The sequence below is a fragment of the Rana temporaria genome, chromosome 1 (assembly GCF_905171775.1).
Source record: "Rana temporaria chromosome 1, aRanTem1.1, whole genome shotgun sequence".
Taxonomy (NCBI): domain Eukaryota; kingdom Metazoa; phylum Chordata; class Amphibia; order Anura; family Ranidae; genus Rana; species Rana temporaria.
In genome coordinates, this window is record NC_053489.1 from 548,133,416 (window position 1) to 548,152,266 (window position 18,851).

The 18,851-nt window shown below is 46.6% G+C and overlaps 1 protein-coding gene across 2 annotated transcripts in view; it reads left to right on the forward strand.

The window, feature by feature from the left end:
• The first annotated feature begins 2,803 nt into the window (after nt 1–2,803).
• Nucleotides 2,804–18,851, forward strand: part of GALNT7 (polypeptide N-acetylgalactosaminyltransferase 7) — a 270,914-nt gene continuing 254,866 nt past the window's right edge. The window contains exon 1 of one of the 2 annotated variants that reach the window (XM_040333340.1): nt 2,804–3,242. In XM_040333340.1, coding sequence (XP_040189274.1) covers nt 3,120–3,242 — 123 coding nt within the window. In that variant the 5' untranslated portion in view covers nt 2,804–3,119. The remainder of the gene's footprint in view (nt 3,243–18,851) is intronic. The other variant, XM_040333330.1, reaches the window with a different exon arrangement.

Sequence of the window (18,851 nt, forward strand, 5' to 3'; positions counted from 1 at the left end):
TGACATTCTCCAGTGGTTACAATACTAATGCAATCTAGCAGAAAGCACAATTAAAAAGAAATGACAATGAAATAAAATAAGAATCAGAAGCCATTCAATAAGCACTGCAGGGACAATGATCAGTGTCCAAGAAAATGCTGGAATGAATTAAACCTGAAAAGCAGAGACAGATGAAGAGGGAAGGGTGGGAGGAGTAGGAGGGTGGGAGTTGTAATTAAATGATAAATCTAGGTAGGTGTAGGAGACACATCCTGTGCAAGTGACAGCAGCCAGTCATACCTTGGAAGGACAGCAGAAAAAAGTTATGTCTGGCAGAAGCAGGATCCAGGGACAGTGATCGGGGGGGAGATAAGGATCCAGGGACAGTGATCGGGGGGGAGATAAGGATCCAGGGACAGTGATCGGGGGGGGGGGGGGGGGAGAGATAAGGATCCAGGGACAGTGATCGGGGGGGGGGGATAAGGATCCAGGGACAGTGATCGGGGGGGGGATAAGGATCCAGGGACAGTGATCGGGGGGGGGGGGGATAAGGATCCAGGGACAGTGATCGGGGGGGGGGATAAGGATCCAGGGACAGTGATCAGGGAGGGGGGGGGGGGTAAGGATCCAGGGACAGATCAGGGAAGGAGACAGGGACAGTGATCAGGGAAGGGGGGGGAGGTTCCAGGGACAGTGATGGGGGGGGGGGGGCGAGGATCCAGTGACAGTGATCAAGTGGAGGGAGGATTCAGGGATGGTGAACAAGGGGGGGGGGGATCCAGGGACAGTGATCAAGGGGGGGTTAGGATCCAGGGACAGTGATCAAGGTGGGGGGGAAGGATCCAGGGACAGTGATCAAGGGGGGGGGATCCAGGGACAGTGATCGGGGTGGGAGGAGGAAAGGATCCAGGGACAGTGATCGGGGGGAGGAAAAGATCCAGGGACAGTGATCGGGGGGAGGAAAAGATCCAGGGACAGTGATCGGGGGGGGAAAGGATCCATAGACAGTAATCAGCAAGGGGGGGTCCAGGGACAGTGATGGGGGGGGGGAAGGATCCAGGGACAGAGAGGGGGGGGGGGGGAATGATCCAGGGACAGTGATCAGAGGGGGGGGGGATCCAGAAGGACAGTGATCAGGAAAGGGAGGTGTCGAGGGACAATGATCAGGGAGGGGGGATCGAGGGACAGTGATCAGGGAGGGGGGGGGGGGGGGGAGTATTCCGGGGACAGTGATCAAGGGGGGGGGATTCAGGGACAGTGATCAGGGGGGGGATCCAGGGACAGTGATCAGGGGGGGTTCAGGGACAGTGATCAGGGGGGGGGGGAGAAGGATCCAGGGACAGAGATGGGGGGTGGGGAATGATCCAGTGACAGTGATCAAGTGGAGGGAGGATTCAGGGATGGTGAACAAGGGGGGGGGGGGATCCAGGGACAGTGATCAAGGGGGGGGTTAGGATCCAGGGACAGTGATCAAGGTGGGGGGGAAGGATCCAGGGACAGTGATCAAGGGGGGGGGATCCAGGGACAGTGATCGGGGTGGGAGGAGGAAAGGATCCAGGGACAGTGATCGGGGGGAGGAAAAGATCCAGGGACAGTGATCGGGGGGAGGAAAAGATCCAGGGACAGTGATCGGGGGGAGGAAAAGATCCAGGGACAGTGATCGGGGGGGGAAAGGATCCATAGACAGTAATCAGCAAGGGGGGGTCCAGGGACAGTGATGGGGGGGGGGGGAAGGATCCAGGGACAGAGATGGGGGGGTGGGGAATGATCCAGGGACAGTGATCAGAGGGGGGGGGGGGATCCAGAAGGACAGTGATCAGGAAAGGGAGGTGTCGAGGGACAATGATCAGGGAGGGGGGATCGAGAGACAGTGATCAGGGAGGGGGGGGGGGGGGGGAGTATTCCGGGGACAGTGATCAAGGGGGGGGGATTCAGGGACAGTGATCAGGGGGGGGGGATCCAGGGACAGTGATCGGGGGGGGTTCAGGGACAGTGATCAGGGGGGGGGGGGATCCAGAAGGACAGTGATCAGGAAAGGGAGGGGGGGTGTCGAGGGACAATGATCAGGGAGGGGGATCGAGGGACAGTGATCAGGGAGGGGGGGGGAGTATTCCGGGGACAGTGATCAAGGGGGGGGGGGATCCAGGGACAGTGATCAGGGGGGGTGGAAGGATCCAGGGACAGTGATCAGGGGGGGTTCAGGGACAGTGATCAGGGGGGGGGGGAGAAGGATCCAGGGACAGTGATCGGGGGGGAGAGAAGGATCCAGGGACAGTGATGGGGGGGGGAAGGATCCAGGGACAATGATCAGGGGGGGGGAGAAGGATCCAGGGACAGTGATCAGGGGGGGGGGAGAGGATCCAGGGACAGTGATCAGGGGGGGGGGGAGAGAAGAAGGATCCAGGGACAGTGGTGGGGGGGGGGGAAGGATCCAGGGACAGTGATCAGGGGAGGGGAGAAGGATCCAGGGACAGTGATCAGGGGGGGGGGAGAGGATCCAGGGACAGTGATCAGGGGGGGGGGGAGAGAAGAAGGATCCAGGGACAGTGGTGGGGGGGGAAGGATCCAGGGACAGTGATCAGGGGAGGGAAGGATCCAGGGACAGTGATCAGGGAGGGAGGGAAGTATCCAGGGACAGTGATGGGGGGGGGGAGAGAGGATCCAGGGACAGTGATCAGGGGGGGGGGGAAGGAGAGGATCCAGGGACAGTGATCAGGGGGGGGGGGGGGAGAGGATCCAGGGACAGTGATCATGGAGGGAGGGAAGTATCCAGGGACAGTAATGAGGGGGAGGGAGGAGTGAGAGGAGGCTCACACCTGTGTGTGTATGAAGGATCAGGGAAGGGTTTGTAGTGGGGACACACACACACAGTCCTGATCAGTGGCAGGCAGAGTGGGTGATTGCTGTGATAGTGGATGAGATCCGGTGACAAGTTGTGTGATGAGTGCGGCTGATTGGTCTCGGTCGGTGTGAGGAAGTATTGTGTGGATCATGTCAGTGGATGAGGAGTAGTCAGGCTCCCTCTCTCTCCCTGTGTGTGTGTGTCAGGTCAGCGTGCACACAGCAGCCGATCAGTGCGGGTGTAGCGAGCAGCCGATCAGCACTCCCCGGACTTTGCTCCTCGGTACACGGCGGTGAAGATGAGGCTGAAGCCGGGTTTCCTCCTGCGGAGTCTGCTGGTCCTGGCCACTTTCCTGGCTCTGCTCATCCTGTGGTCGTCGCTCTCCTCTGGCCGGATCGAGCCGCAGCCCCATCTCCCCCGGGTGAGTAGAGCCTGCTGTGTCCTCTCATTGTACTCGGCTACCTGCGGCCCTCCAGCGGCGGAGGGAAGACAAGTGCCCGGAGTGGCCATGCTGCCTCTTGTAGTTCTCCCCCGCCGGGGGCCCCCCCCGCTCTGCCGTGCCAGGAACTAGTGTCCCCCGCCTCCTCCTCCGTTCCCAGGAAGGGGGGCCGCCGCCGCCGTTCTCATCAGGCCGGGCCCCTCTTCCTGTGAAGGTGGATTAATTAATTCCACTAATCGCCTTAATTGAGTTTCATGCCGGGAGCACAGCGGCGCATTGCGCAGCATCCTCCACGGGGCGGCGTCATCCCCCCTCCCGGCTCTCCGAGGAGGCGCGTGCAGGCATGGTTGCCCCGTGGGGTTCTGGGTAGTAAGTGACCCTCAGCCATGGAGGCCACATGACATGGGGGGGTGAGGGGGACACTGCTTCCCCGACACAGGGGGGGACTTCTTCCTACATTCCTCTAGGGTATCGCTCCGCCCACAGACCTCTATGGGAAGTGCTGTGACCTGACAAGCTGTGTATTCCTCCGCCATGACATTGGTGACAGGAATGGAGGGAAGTAGGAGTGACCCCGGGTCACCTACATTTCTCCATGTCTACAGTACAGTTCCTGTCACATCTTGTGCTTTGTTATACTAATATAGAAGGCACAGAATGGTCTGAGGTGGGCTTTGTCACCATGCTTGGTGTATGACATGTCCCCGGGGTCTCCACTACTCTTCATACTGATTGGATAAAAATTCAGTGCAAACTCCTCCTCCCCAGGGGTCAGCTTAGGTCACCTGGCCTAGGGTTGCCACATCATCACTTTAATCCAGGACACCTATTAATTACACAGGTTCTGTGGCTAATTAAGGTATTAATTAACTCACTTGGTGCCTTATCTGCATTAAATCGGCCTCAGAACCTGTGTAATTAACATGTGTCCTGGATTAAAGGGATGATGTGGCAAACCTATCGCCCGCCTGTGTAGAATGGGGCTACCAGCAATCTGTCTAAAGCCAAAGAGATTGTAAACAATCGCCTTGTAAAACAACCCATTCCGTTTAAAATAAAAATGAAAGGCAAAACATTTTTGTATAGATATAAAATTACATTATTAATACCTTTTTTAAGAGTGATCACATTCTATCTGTTCTCAGCTGCATAAGAGCTGGGGGGAGAGCAGCAATACACTGAGCTTCCCAGTGATTGGCTGTACAGTGGAGGCATTTTCAGGACAAGTCTGATCATTGGAGGAGAACATACTGAGCTTCCCAGTGATTGGCTGTACAGTGGAGGCGCGTCTGATCATTGGAGGAGAACATACTGAGCTTCCCAGTGATTGGCTGTACAGCGGAGGCGCGTCAGGACAAGTCTGTTCATTGGAGAACATGCTGAGCTTCCCAGTGATTGGATGTGCAGCGGAGGCACGTCAGGACAAGTCTGATCATTGGAGGAGAACATACTTAGCTTCCCAGTGATTGGCTATACAGCGGAGGCGTTTCAGGACAAGTCTGATCATTGGAGGAGAACATACTGAGCTTCCCAGTGATTGGCTATACAGCGGAGGCGTTTCAGGACAAGTCTGTTCATTGGAGGAGAGCATACTGAGCTTCCCAGTGATTGGCTGTACAGCGGAGGTGTGTCAGGACAAGTCTGATGATTGGAGGAGAGCACACTTAGTTCCCAGCATAGCTAGAGAACCTACCACGGTGTGCTCTCCTGCTTAGAGTGGTCATTTTTTTTTAATTGGAAAGCAAAGTGACTAGTGGTACACTGGGGATTTCACATGAAGTAATAGAAAGAGAACAGGATACTTTATTATACAATTACACGGTACAGCAGGCACATATCAGGAATATGAGGTGTTGGGGGTAACAAATGTGTCGGGGTCTCCCACATATTACATGGCTGGACTTCACCTCAGCAGGTCCCCTGAATAATGTGGTCTGCCTGGTTTCGGTCAGGTGAACCACACAGAAGGACCATGCATACCCCAGTCCCCATGAGGAGGTGTGCACCCCAGGGGATCAGGGCTGGGGTCCTTTCTCATCTCAGGAGGGCCATGTGTACACCTCTTTTGTGTGCTCACTTTTTTATTGCACTTGGTGTTAAGCTGGCCATAGATGGAAATTCGGCTTGTTCAGCAGGTCTATCTGGTTTCAGCCGGGTGGACCGTGTGTACCCCAGTCAGGAGATCAGGGCTGGGTGCTTTCTCTTCTGAGTAAAACAGGGCGGGTGATTTTCTAAATGCAAATATACTGTGCACTGCAAGTGCAGTTGCTCCAGATCTGAGGGGAAGATCTGAAATGAGGGGAAGCTCTGCTGATTTCTATCATCCAATCATTATTTTTTTGCATGTTCCCCTCAGATCTAGAACAACTGCACTCATAGTGCATAGACTATTTGCCTTTAGTAAATCAACCCCTATGTGCACTTTTCTTCTGGGCTCACTTTTTTCATTGCACCAGATGTTGGGCTCGGTTCACACTACTGCGACCTGAAAGTCATGACTTTGCCAGGCAAATTCTTGGCGATTTGATGCGACTTGAGTACTACTTTTAAGCGACTTTCTTTCCTGATCTGTGGGAAGAGCTACAGTGCAGAGAATGCCTGGGTAATCTTCCTGTAATGTTGCATACAAAATAACATCGCCTATAGATGAGGATCCGACTTGGATGCCACTTCCATTACAGTCTTTGGGCACAAGTTGAATTGAAGTCGCCTTAAAGTAGTACAGGATCCTTTTCTAATGTCAGTAGTGCTAATTAAGACAGCTCTCATTGACTAACATGGGATTTCACATGTCAGGCTACTTGGGGTCTCACAAGTTGGATTGCAAGTCGTGACAGTGTGAACCGAGCCTTAAGCTGGCTGTAGATGGATGAAAATTTGGCTGAACTTCTCCTTTACGCTGGCCATAGATGGATGGAAATTTGGCTGAACTTCTCCTTTAAGCTGGCCATAGATGGATGGAAATTCACCTGAACTTCTCCTTTAAGCTGGCTATAGATGGGTGGATATTCGGATGAACTTCTCCTTTAAGCTGGCCATAGATGGGTGGATATTCGGATGAACTTCTCCTTTAAGCTGGCCATAGATGGGTGGATATTCGGATGAACTTCTCCTTTAAGCTGGCCATAGATGGGTGGATATTCGGATGAACTTCTCCTTTAAGCTGGCCATAGATGGGTGGAAATTCACCTGAACTTCTCCTTTAAGCTGACCATAGATGGGTGGAAATTTGGCTGAACTTCTCCTTTAAGCTGGCCGTAGATGGATGAAAATTCCGCTGAACTTCTCCTTTTAAGCTGGCCATAGATGGGTGGAAATTCGGCTGAACCTCTCCTTTAAGCTGGCCATAGATGGGTGGAAATTCGGCTGAACTTATCCTTTAAGCTGGCCGTAGATGGATGGAAATTCGGCTGAACTTCTCCTTTACGCTGGATATAGATGGGTGGAAATTCAGCTGAACTTCTCCTTTAAGCTGGCCATAGATGGGTGGAAATTCAGCTGAACTTCTCCTTTTAAGCTGGCCATAGATGGGTGGAAATTCAGCTGAACTTCTCCTTTAGGCTGGCCATAGATGGGTGGATATTCGGCTGAACTTCTCCTTTACGCTGGCCATAGATGGGTGGATATTTGGCTGAACTTCTCCTTTACGCTGGATATAGATGGGTGGATATTCGGCTGAACTTCTCCTTTAAGCTGGCCATAGATGGATGGAAATTCAGCTGAACTTCTCCTTTAAGCTGACCATAGATGGGTGGAAATTCGGCTGAACTTATCCTTTAAGCTGGCCATAGATGGATGGAAATTTGGCTGAACTTCTTTAAGCTGGCTATAGATGGGTGGAAATTCGGCTGAACTTCTCCTTTAAGCTGGCCATAGATGGGTGGAAATTCGGCCGAACTTCTTCTTTACGCTGGCTATAGATGGGTGGAAATTCGGCTGAACTTCTCCTTTAAGCTGGCCATAGATGGGTGGAAATTCAGCTGAACTTCTCCTTTAAGCTGGCCATAGATGGGTGGAAATTCAGATGAACTTCTCCTTTAAGCTGGCCATAGATGGGTGGAAATTCGGATGAACTTCTCCTTTAAGCTGGCCATAGATGGGTGGAAATTAGGCTGAACTTCTCCTTTACGCTGGATATAGATGGGTGGAAATTCAGCTGAACTTCTCCTTTAAGCTGGCCATAGATGGGTGGAAATTCAGCTGAACTTCTCCTTTAAGCTGGCCGTAGATGAGTGGAAATTCAGCTGAACTTCTCCTTTAAGCTGGCCATAGATGGGTGGAAATTCAGCTGAACTTCTCCTTTAGGCTGGCCATAGATGGGTGGATATTTGGCTGAACTTATCCTTTAAGCTGGCCATAGATGGATGGAAATTCAGCTGAACTTCTCCTTTAAGCTGACCATAGATGGGTGGAAATTTGGCTGAACTTATCCTTTAAGCTGGCCATAGATGGATGGAAATTTGGCTGAACTTCTTTAAGCTGGCTATAGATGGGTGGAAATTCGGCTGAACTTCTCCTTTAAGCTGGCCATAGATGGGTGGAAATTCAGATGAACTTCTCCTTTAAGCTGGCCATAGATGGGTGGAAATTCAGATGAACTTCTCCTTTAAGCTGGCCATAGATGGGTGGAAATTCGGATGAACTTCTCCTTTAAGCTGGCCATAGATGGGTGGAAATTAGGCTGAACTTCTCCTTTATGCTGGATATAGATGGATGGAAATTCAGCAGGGATCGGCCACATTTTGACCCATGTGTGGCCACTGCATAAATAGATCTATGGATGGCTTCTGTTCAGTCGCTCATCAGATAAAAGGCACCCGATCAGCGGCTGTAGTACTGATCTGTGTATTCTGTCAGTGGAGGAATCAATGCAATGTTTGGCTGAGCAAAAAAACTGAGCTGTGTATGACCAGCTTTAGTTTCGAGTGTGCGCACCAAGGAGGAACACTGCCTTAGTGTTCCACAATTAGCCCATATAATAATGGATACAGACAGCACTCCTAGTACTTTCAGAAGGGAACACAAGTAATTACCGGTAAATGGGATCTAGAACCTCTGTGTAATCAAATGACTGACTACTCAGGTCTCAGGATACCCCCAACCACATTGGCTGTAGAGTTTTTCCATTGAAGGAATAAAGAATGTATTCTTCTTATAGTAAGAAAATTGCTAGCTCTTTTCAGACTGACCTTTTCTTCTAAAATAAGTGTCTATATTGTTTAAAATCCAGTAATACACCATCTCACCCTATTCTGCTTATGCTCAGTTGCTCTCTTTTTTTAGGCACTGTGCTGAATTTGTAGAGTCTGATCTGCTGACAGCCTAAAGATTTACTGCTGCTCAGGGGCTCTGAGCTTCAGAAAAATGGCAGCCTCCAACAAGAAGAAACATGGGCAATGCAGGAGGCAACTTACAACACAAAATCATTTTGGTAGCATAATTATTCATGTGGAATGCATGTTCCTTGCTAAACTATTATTTTTCAGTTGTTATGGATAAAGTTCTGCATTAATTGATCCCCGGGATAGAAATAATAATAAAAAAAACCTGTGCTGATGCTTTACATTGGTGGAGTCGGTGTACATCAGTCTAACAGTGCTCTCCCTGCAATGAGCCCTGGGCAACCTCTAGTAGAACCCTGGTTGAGGAAGGCTGGTCTAGTATGTGCATTGCTATGTGATTATTTATATACATATATCCATTTTTTTTATTCTATTATATTGTGTATATGATATGTGTGTGATGGATTAGCCAGGTTTCTGTGTCATGGGAAATGACTTTCAAATGTTGGAATTTCTTGCAGATTGTATTTCATGTGTGGTCAGCAAATGTATTTGATCCTGGAACTCTGTGTGTGATTTTTGAAAACAGATCCGCTTCCCAATTAGATCCCCTTTATCTTTAGTTATTATACTCTGTTTATGTCTTTGTGATGGAAGTTGTCCATACAGGAAAAATAGTTTTAAGTAGAAGAAAAACCTTCAGTCATTTTTTCCAACTTTCCATCTATTAAATCTTCTACCCTTGGTTGTTTTTACTTTGGAAAGTGAAACATTTTTTTTCTGACAGTAAATATCTTATACAGCCCACTTCCTGTTTCTTGTCTAGTCATTAGCATAGGCTTATGGCGACATGCACAGCTCTCTCACTCTTGTGAGAGTTTGCCAGGAGGGAGGGGGATGAGTCATACGAGGGCCAATGAGAGCTACAGGGCTGGAGGTGTGCCTCCGTGTAAATCCAGGAAGTTAACAGGTAGCAGCTTCAGCTGCCCACAGTTAAAATGGTTGCAGCCAGACTCCGTGGAGGGAGATTTCTGCAGCATATTTGGCAAGTACAGAATCACAGTATACATACCTCCCAACTTTTTGAGATGGGAATGAGGGACACCTATCAGCAAAAGTATACAGGCATAGGACACGTCCCCTTAAAGGAGAATTGTACAAAAAACAAGTTTGGTTAAACCCACAAGTGCTTTATTTACCACTACTATTCCTTTATATTGGCTTTTATCATTTACAAATGAAGCAATTCACAAAACGGATGACAGGTTTAGCACTGGGAAACACTTTTTGATAGTTAAAAGTGCATCATATATAATCAGATCAGATCAAAATGAGGGACAAATGAGGAGGAATGAGGGACATTGCTCCAAATCAGGGACAGCCCCTCCAAATCAGGGACAGTTGGGAGGTATGCAGTATATATAAAATAATATGCAAAGTGGTTGGAGGGAAGTTTCAGAATGGCAAAGCTGTTTTTATTGTAAATTATGTGAGCAGACTGCAGTTTCTCTTTACGTTTAAAGCCGGGGCCATACATGGATCAAAATGATACGTTTTGGCAGTTCAGCAGGGACCAGCGGAGATTCGAACCATGTACGGACAGGCTGATTGTACCCACGTCGATCCATTAATTCATAGGTTAACTTGGGTACAACCAGCTTGTCAGATTTTTATATGCGATTACTGCTGGTGGCTATATCCGCTGAACACAATAGCGCTGTTGAGGGCAATCAAGTGATTTTGTTAAAATCAAATCATCTATTGGCTGCCTAACTGTTATTAAAAATGCCCCCCCCCCCCCCCCCCCTACGTATCTGCCTAACCAATATAACAAAATTGTGTACTTGCCTATTTTTAATCCACTCCAGTGACAACATGCAATAATCCTATTGCACATGTTCATGGAAAGGGCCTTAGAGAAAGTAGATGCCAGCTGGGGACTGTTGACACCATAGACCAAAGAATATATTTCCTACACACCGCGGATCGTCAAAAACAACTTCCAATCCTTTTGTTTACAAAGGTCACATCACAGAGGCAAGGTGCAATGTTTCCTGTCTGCACGGAACTCCTTCGTCAGGTATATGACACAGTGATGTCATGCCTGACAAAGGGGTCCTGTGTGGCCCCGAAACTTTGCACCTTACTGCTGTGATGGGACTGTGATTGCACCTTACTGCTTGATGATAGATAAATAGATTTTGATGATCCACTGTGCTATATAGTTTGGTGCGGTCATGTGATACTTCAGCTCCAACTCACTGGATAATAGCCATGATGTTACCCATAGATTGCCATGGCCCAGCCATTGTCGGTGCTCTCTCCCCTGCACCAGCCGCATGCGCGAGTAGCGCGGCACGCCCTCACTGGTCCCCGCTTTCTCCTGGGACCAGTGTGATTTCCAGGAGACAGCGTGGAGGGGGGGAGGAGTGGCGTGACTCCCACGGTAGTCTATGCCTGGAAGTGGGTGCAAATACCTCTTAGACAGGTATCTGCACCCCCTCCTCCCCATAAAGGTATCAAATGTGACACCGGGGGGGGGGGGGGGGTTCCGAAAAGCGGAAGTTCCATCTTTGGGTGGAACTCCGCTTTAACCCTCACTCCCCCCAGCAGCTGGCACTCTTCTCGCCAACACTCCAGGTTGTGGGCAGGCCCTCACCCTCCTCACATACAGTGCAGGGTTATTGGTCCTGCATTGTATATGATGGCATCAGAGTGCAACTCCTGCCTGGAGCATCCTAGAGAAGAGGATTTCAGGGATCAGTCACACAGGTGGAGGGAGTTTTCTGGAGTGAGGAATACTGTAAGCTCTGGGATCCTCGCTGCAAGGGTACATTTTTTATTCTGGTCTTTACAAATATACTTTTGTTATTACAATGCAGTAATCATGCTGTCATGGTACAGTTGTGTCCTAAGTGAGGTGTCAGGTGGACTGTTTTACAATACTAACAGCAAGGATAAAGGAAAATATTCTGATATCTCTGGCTTAAGACCCCATTCACACCTTCGCGTTTTGTCGCATGTAGCGCGACGCGAACAAACGCCAGAGGGACGAAAAGCAATGAAAGTCAATGGGGATGGTTCACATCTGAACGCTGATGCGCCTGACGCGCATCGCCTGTAGTCAAAAGAAGTTCTGGACCCTTTTCTGTCGCGCAATACGCGCGATATGCGCGTATTTGAGCGTTTTTGGTTTTCCATTGAAATCAATGTAAAACGCCAGATACGCGCGTATTGCGCGACAACAAGCGTTTGCTACAGGCGTTTTGTCAATAGAACTTGTCGCCCATGCAGAAGATTTAAAAAATCTACCAACATAGCAACAAGTGATGAAAAGATGATAGTTTTTCCTATTGGCTAAAAAAAAAACGTCTAAGTACAAAAACGTCGGACAACGCTGTATGCAAACGCGCATATTAGCATGAATACGCGCGAAAAAAACGCCTAAAAAAAACGCCGGAAAACGACGCTATTGCCTACGCCTAGGTGTGAATGCAGCCTTAGAGTTGTCAGATTTTGCTTTAATGAGATTTAACAAATAGTGAGCATTGTAAGCAATTGTAAGTCCTTTGATGTTGAGTTATGTTTATATGAAGCCATGGAGATTTGAGTACGCTGGCCCGCGTACGATGTGCAATTTAATAAGTGTGGCAAATTGTAAATGAATCATAGTTTTGCAAAGTGTAAATGAGGGACATGTGCCAACACGCTTCTAGCAGTCCAAGTTGTTGAAAAGAACAAGGCTGGCTGGGTCACCCGGACAAAACATTTAGCACCCATTTATTAGGACACACAGCTTGGCTCAGAATATAACTTGTGCAGCAATGAATATTTCTATAAAAATGCATCATTCATTTAACTGTAAAGTAGAACCCCAACTTGATGTGTAAAATGTATCCATGTCTCTATAAAGTTTTGTTTGTTATATGCTAAGCTACTTTAGTCCGAGAGGTGCAAGGTTTATTTGTTTTGTGTGTGTGTGCCTATTTTTGATACATCATGGATTATATTTACATATTTTTATGTATGTTTAATAATAATAGAAAAAAAAATATTTGATAAAAAAAAAAAAAAAAAAAAATCCAAAACAACTGGGACACTAAAATATACATAATAGAAGATTGGAATGATTTGCAAATCTAAAACCCATGTTTTATTCACAATAGAAAACTTAACTTTGTTAAAAAATGTTTTAACTGAGAAAAGTACCATTTAAAAAAAAAAAAAAAGGTAATTTTGAAAATAATGGCAGCAACACTTCTCAAAGTTGGGACAGGATCATGTTTATCACAGCATAGCATCCCCTCTTCTTTTAACAACACTGGGCCGGATTCAGATACATTGGTGTATCTTTCCGGGTGACGTAATCTCAGATACGGTACGCCGCCGTAAATTAGGGCGCAAGTTCCGTATTCAGAAAGAACTTGCACCCTTAGTTACGGCGGCGTAACGTATGTGTGTCGGCGTAAGCCCGCCTAATTCAAATGTGGATGATGTGGGCGTGTTTTATTTAAATTCACTGTGACCCCGCGTATATGACGTATTTTACGAACGGCGCATGCGCCGTTCGTGAAAAAATCGCAGTGCGCATGCTCGAAATTACGCCGCAAGTCATCATTGCTTTAGACGTGAACGTAACTTACGTACAGCCCTATTCGCGAGCGACGTAAAATTTTCAAAACTCGACGCGGGAACGACGTCCATACTTATCATTGGCTATAGCAGGGGTAACTTTACGCCGAAAAAAGCCTAACGTAAAAAAATGCGCCGGGCGGACGTACGTTTCTGAATCGGCGTATCTACCTAATTATCATATTCATCACGTAAATATATGGAAGCGCCACCTAGCGGCCAGCGTAAATATGCAGCCTAAGATACGACGGTGTAAGACACTTACGCCGGTCGGATCTTAGGGAAATTCTGGCGTATTTAGCTTTCTGAATACAGAAAGAAGATACACCGGCGCTTCTTAGCACTTACGCGGCGTATCAATAGATACGCCAGCATAAAGGCTATCTGAATCCGGGCCACTGAGTCCAGTTGCTAGAGTTTTGGGAAAGGAAAGATGTAGGATTCTAACTAATGTGTTTCAATCATGTCTCCCCTTTCCCTCTTTCCTCCAGACTGTACATATTAATGCAGATTGTCGTAGAAAAAACAATTGATTTGCCTGTATGTAAATGCACCTAAGATGTGTTTAGCACCTGAGCTTTCATTCATTCCAATGGGCAGAATACATTTTATATTCTTGCCAATAGCTTTTTTTATTTTGTCCTGCCAGGAGAAAGTGTTCAGAGGAGCTGCGCAAACACTCAGTGTGCATAAGGCCTAAAGGCTCTTTCACATTGGATGCATTTTGAGCTTTACTCCAACTGCATAGACAGCCCAAATTCAAAGTAATCCTATGGGCATACCTCACATAATCTCAGTAAAAAAAAAAAAAGAGAGTATGCAGCATTTTTCCCTGCAAACATGCTACAAATGCACTGCACGCCTTTAAGCCAGGCCCAAAAATATATAGAAAAATGCACTGCAAAAGCAGCGCAAAGCGCACTTCAAATTTATGTAAACATGCAGTCAGAAATATGCAGCCATGTGCCGTTTCTGGTGTGAATAGGCACTAAAACTGTATTTCTGTATTTTGCTAGAAAGTAATGTTAGGAGGTTTATACAGTGAAAGTACACTGACGTTCAGATCATGAAAAAAGCTTAATGGATGCAAAAATAGCTACAGTATGTTCTGGAAGATAGATGCTGTTACAGCAACTCTGTCAGTAAGAATCTAAAGAGAAATCTTCCCATAAGATTATATGCGTGTTTGATGCTTATTACTTACCTGCAAAAGCCTCCATTGTGTAGACATCCAAAACCACTGAGACTGCTGATGGGCACCACCATCTTGAATTTGATGTCTGCAAACTCAAAGCTGTCACTCAGATGACTTTCCATTTACTCCCTCCTTTCCCTCCAAAACCACTGAGACTGCTGATGGGCACCACCATCTTGAATTTGATGTCGGCAAACTCAAAGCTGTCACTCGGATGACTTTCCATTTACTCCCTCATTTCTGCAAGCTGCTGTGTAAAAGGTTATGAAGGGAGGTGAGGGGTAGAAGAGCTGGACCAGCACAGAGTAATTAGGCACTCCCTGTAGAGTAGAGGACTATAATGTGCAAGGGAATTTACTCTTGGGATATTTCATTTTTCTGGTTCACACAGGGGCAACTCAGTTCGCTCCAACTTAGAAAAAGGTTACTGTATTACTTTGAGGCGACTACAGAAGTCGTTTTGCAAGCTGTGCTGAAGTCACGATGTACGGGGCGGCTTCAGAGTCGGACGACTTTGAAGCCGCCCCTGTGTGAACCGGCACTTAAAGGCAGGTCAATAAAGCATTTATGGAAAGAAAACAAATATTGTGGCATTTAAAATGACCTTTCTGTGCTTTTTGTTGCATACGTTTCAAGTTGGTGACAGGGTCTCTTTAAACTTTAAAACCGAACTAAAGGCAAAACTTTTTTTCTCTTATTTTGGATAGAATCGTTTTTTTTCCATCTGTGTGCCTTTAGGGAGATTTTCCTTCACTTCCTGTCCAATAGCCAAAACAGGAGTAAGTCCCTTCGAAATGAAGGAATCCCTGGTAGTCATCAGAACTAGTGTCCCTCTTGGAAGATTTCCTTCTATTCCTATTATGGGGACCATCCAAAATTTTAGATTTTCTTTCATGCTTGGTTGATAACAGTAAACATGACAAATGGAGAGGGTGAATTTCCACAATGGGGGCACAGACCACAGTAAAAACCCGAGCGACGTTCTAATCCCTCTCCACTCTGTCCAAAACGCAAGAGAAGGTTTTGTATTCAGCTGGATTTTAAGGTGGCTGTGACTGAAATATCGCAGCCAAAATCTGCTGAGTCGGGTCTGCCATTGCACTCTACATCTTCTCATTCATTTTTTTTTTTAGAGAGTCCATCCTCCACCAAAGTACATCCAAAGTGTGCAGAAAGCATATTGGCACTACACCAGTTCTATCATTTCTTTGTATTCTTTTGTATGTAGCTACAGCCAACACTTATTATAGAGTGGGGAAGGCTTAGGACCTTCATCAATGTTTGAGTTCTGTTGTGGACTGTCCCTAAGGCCCCTTTCACACTGGGGCAGGAGGCGCGGTGGCGGTAAAGTGCCGCTATTTTTAGCGGCACTCTACCGTCAGAATTGCAGCGGTATTTGGCCGCTAGCGGTCGAAAAAGGGTGGACACCGCCGGCAATGCGCCTTTGCAGAGGCGCATTGCCGGCGATATAGCTGCGGTTTCCCATTGCTGTCAATGGGAAGGAGCGGTAAACACACCGCTCCTCTCACCGCTCCAAAGATGCGGCTAGCAGGACTTTTGGAGCGGTCCTGCTAGCACACCGCTCCAGTGTGAAAGCCCTCGGGCTTTCACACTGGAGAAACAGCAGCTGCTGTTTCAGGTCGGTTTGCAGGCAGTATTTTTAGCGCAATATCGCCTGGAAACCGCCCCCTTGTGAAAGGGGTCTAAATTAGTTTTTGTTCTGGAGTTCAGTTTTATAGCCGGCTGTAAAGTAGAAGTGGCATGGTGCTGGGATCTTAAAGTGGAGTTTCCATCCTAAAATTATTTTTTACATTATTGTGCTAATTAGACCTAAAAAATAAAAATAAAAAAAATAAAAATGTTTTACTCACCTGTAAATGCCTGTTGCTATGTGGTCCCACAAAATCTGCCTTCGGAATCACCAAGGATTCTGACATCATCTCCCTCTAATGCTCCTGGGAAATGTGTGTCATAATTTCCCAGGATGCAGTGCTCTACCCCATTATAACTCCCCATCCAAGACTTCCAGGAAGTAAGTGCTTATGGGCTTCACAATGCCCACAAGCAAAATGACAACGGTGTGGACATAGTTTTATAAACTATCTTTTTTGAATAACTATGCGGAGCGGCGGCGGATTGTAAAATAGTAAGTGACCGGATTTATATTATAAAACCGCATGATGAAAGGACATACATTTAAAAAATGCTAATTGTGGTTGGAACCCCGCTTTAAAAAGTGGTGCTGGAGGGAACAACATACAGGTGGGCACAGCATATGGGCACATCGTGACACACTCCTCTATGAGAGTGACCACCTCCAGCACTGAGCAAGGGCTCTCAGATGCTGCTCTGTCCTATGCCACTTCTTCTGGGTCCCCCGTATTTGATCATTGGGGGGGCACTGATTATGTAACCCCAGTACATGCACTCAGGATAGTCATCTCAGTTCCATTCTTGCCATCTTACGGATGTCGGGAACGAGCTGGGAGTGTGGATTGCGCAGCGCTATACAGAAAACAAGATTACTAGGCAAGAGAGGAAGAAGATCTTTGACAGAAGAGACTTGGAATGTCTGCTCTACTAAACACCCGACCTCCTAGAATCTGTACGCTAGGAGATTAGGGTGGAAGTATGTCAGGGCATTGCAGGTAGTTGGAAATGGCTGGCCCAGAATACACTCTGCATTGGAATGTAATATTTATCTAGATAAAGAATGAGTGCAAACCTTTAATTTTATCTAATTAGTGCTTCATTTCTTAGTGATAGATCCCTTTATAGAATCAAGCTGACCAGTATGTGAAAGTATCAGTGACAAGAGCAAATTAGGAAGATGCAAAGGCAGTATGCTGGCTTTATGCTGTCGCCTTCCATGCTCATCCCTACTTGTTTAATTAAACACATCATTACTCCTTGACAAAAGCTTGCTGTACTGGCAGAAAACAATACACGTTTAAAATGCTTCTAGACTCATCTGTATGTTGAACAGCCGCTATCTGAAATGGGCTTTCTGCATGCACTCGCTGCATTGGCTTCCTAATGGATTGTAGGAATATGAAAAGTAAAATGCTTCTATTTAAATGGTCGCCTTAAAATGCCTTGGAATTTGAATGTTTAATTTGGGGATGGAGCAAACCGTGTTTTAAATATTTAATTTACAGTGGGCATGTGCATTATTGAATAGTGGCGGAGACGTAGGGATTTTTATAAACACAGTAGCCAAATGTGAGCCATCGCTACAACTATCATCTAGTGTCAGGATGGTGATATCAGGACGTTCATTCAATAATTGATCAGTGTATGTAGATGGAATTGTTACCCTGCCTTTTATTATGAGAATGGAAACAAACTTTTTACTGCATTAACCTCCCTAGCGGTATGATTATTTCAGATTTTAGGTGCTGAAAGCGGTACCAGTATTTGCAAGGAAATTTGGCGTTTTATATTGTAGGCCTGCAATTCTTTAGGAATAACTCACTTAAATCTGACCAAACAAGAGTCTAGTAGACATCCCGGGTATGATTTTTTTTTTTTTAACTAAATTATAATATAATAAATAATTATAAATAATTCTAACAAATAATAATTTAATTATAATAAAAATTATTCAATAATGTAATCAACTCAAAATCACTGAAATTTGCTCAGTTGCAGAATTGTTGCTGTCATTACTTTTATTTTTTTATGACGAATTTCCCCACAAATCGCTATCGCACAATTCTGCAAGTGATTATAATTTATTATCGCTGTTTTCTAGCTGCTCTAAAACCATTTTTTACATAATGGGACACTTTTGGTTGCTATGGACAATCTACAGTTTGCAGGGAGAAAGAACAGTTTTTATTATATAAATGTACATGTAGGGCACAGGGCAGACCACTAGGGACAAGGGGGGTGTGTATTTTTTACATACAGTACTGTAATCTATAAGATTACAGTATACTGTATGTAATGTGTTTGTTTACTTTTTTGAATTTGGTGCCGTTCTCCACCCCCGTGCGTCGTAACGTCGCAGGGAACGGAGATCGGCGGTACACAGAGGCACTGTGTGAATCGAGCGAGGACCCGCTCGCTCACACATCGCGGTGGCATCGCTGGATCAAGGGACAAGGTAAGTAAACACTGACTGTGGATTCAGCGAGCCCGAGTCTGACTCGTGGTTACCGATCGCAGCAAAAAAATGTAACCCCGAGTCAGACTCGGGAATACCGCCAGAGGGGGTTAAAGAGGACCCCCCCTCTACCAAACATAAAACCGCAGGTGCATGCAGCTCTCCATGCTGATATTTAAACACAGTCTACTCTATGCCTATGTACAGGGTTTGACAAATTTGCTTGGAATCTAGGAGCCAGCTAAAAAAGTTAGGAGCCAGAAAACGCACCCGTCCCGACAAGCTTGCGCGCAGAAGCGAACACATACGTGAGTAACGCCCGCATATGTAAACGGTATTCAAACCACACATGTGAGGTATTGCTGCGATCGTTA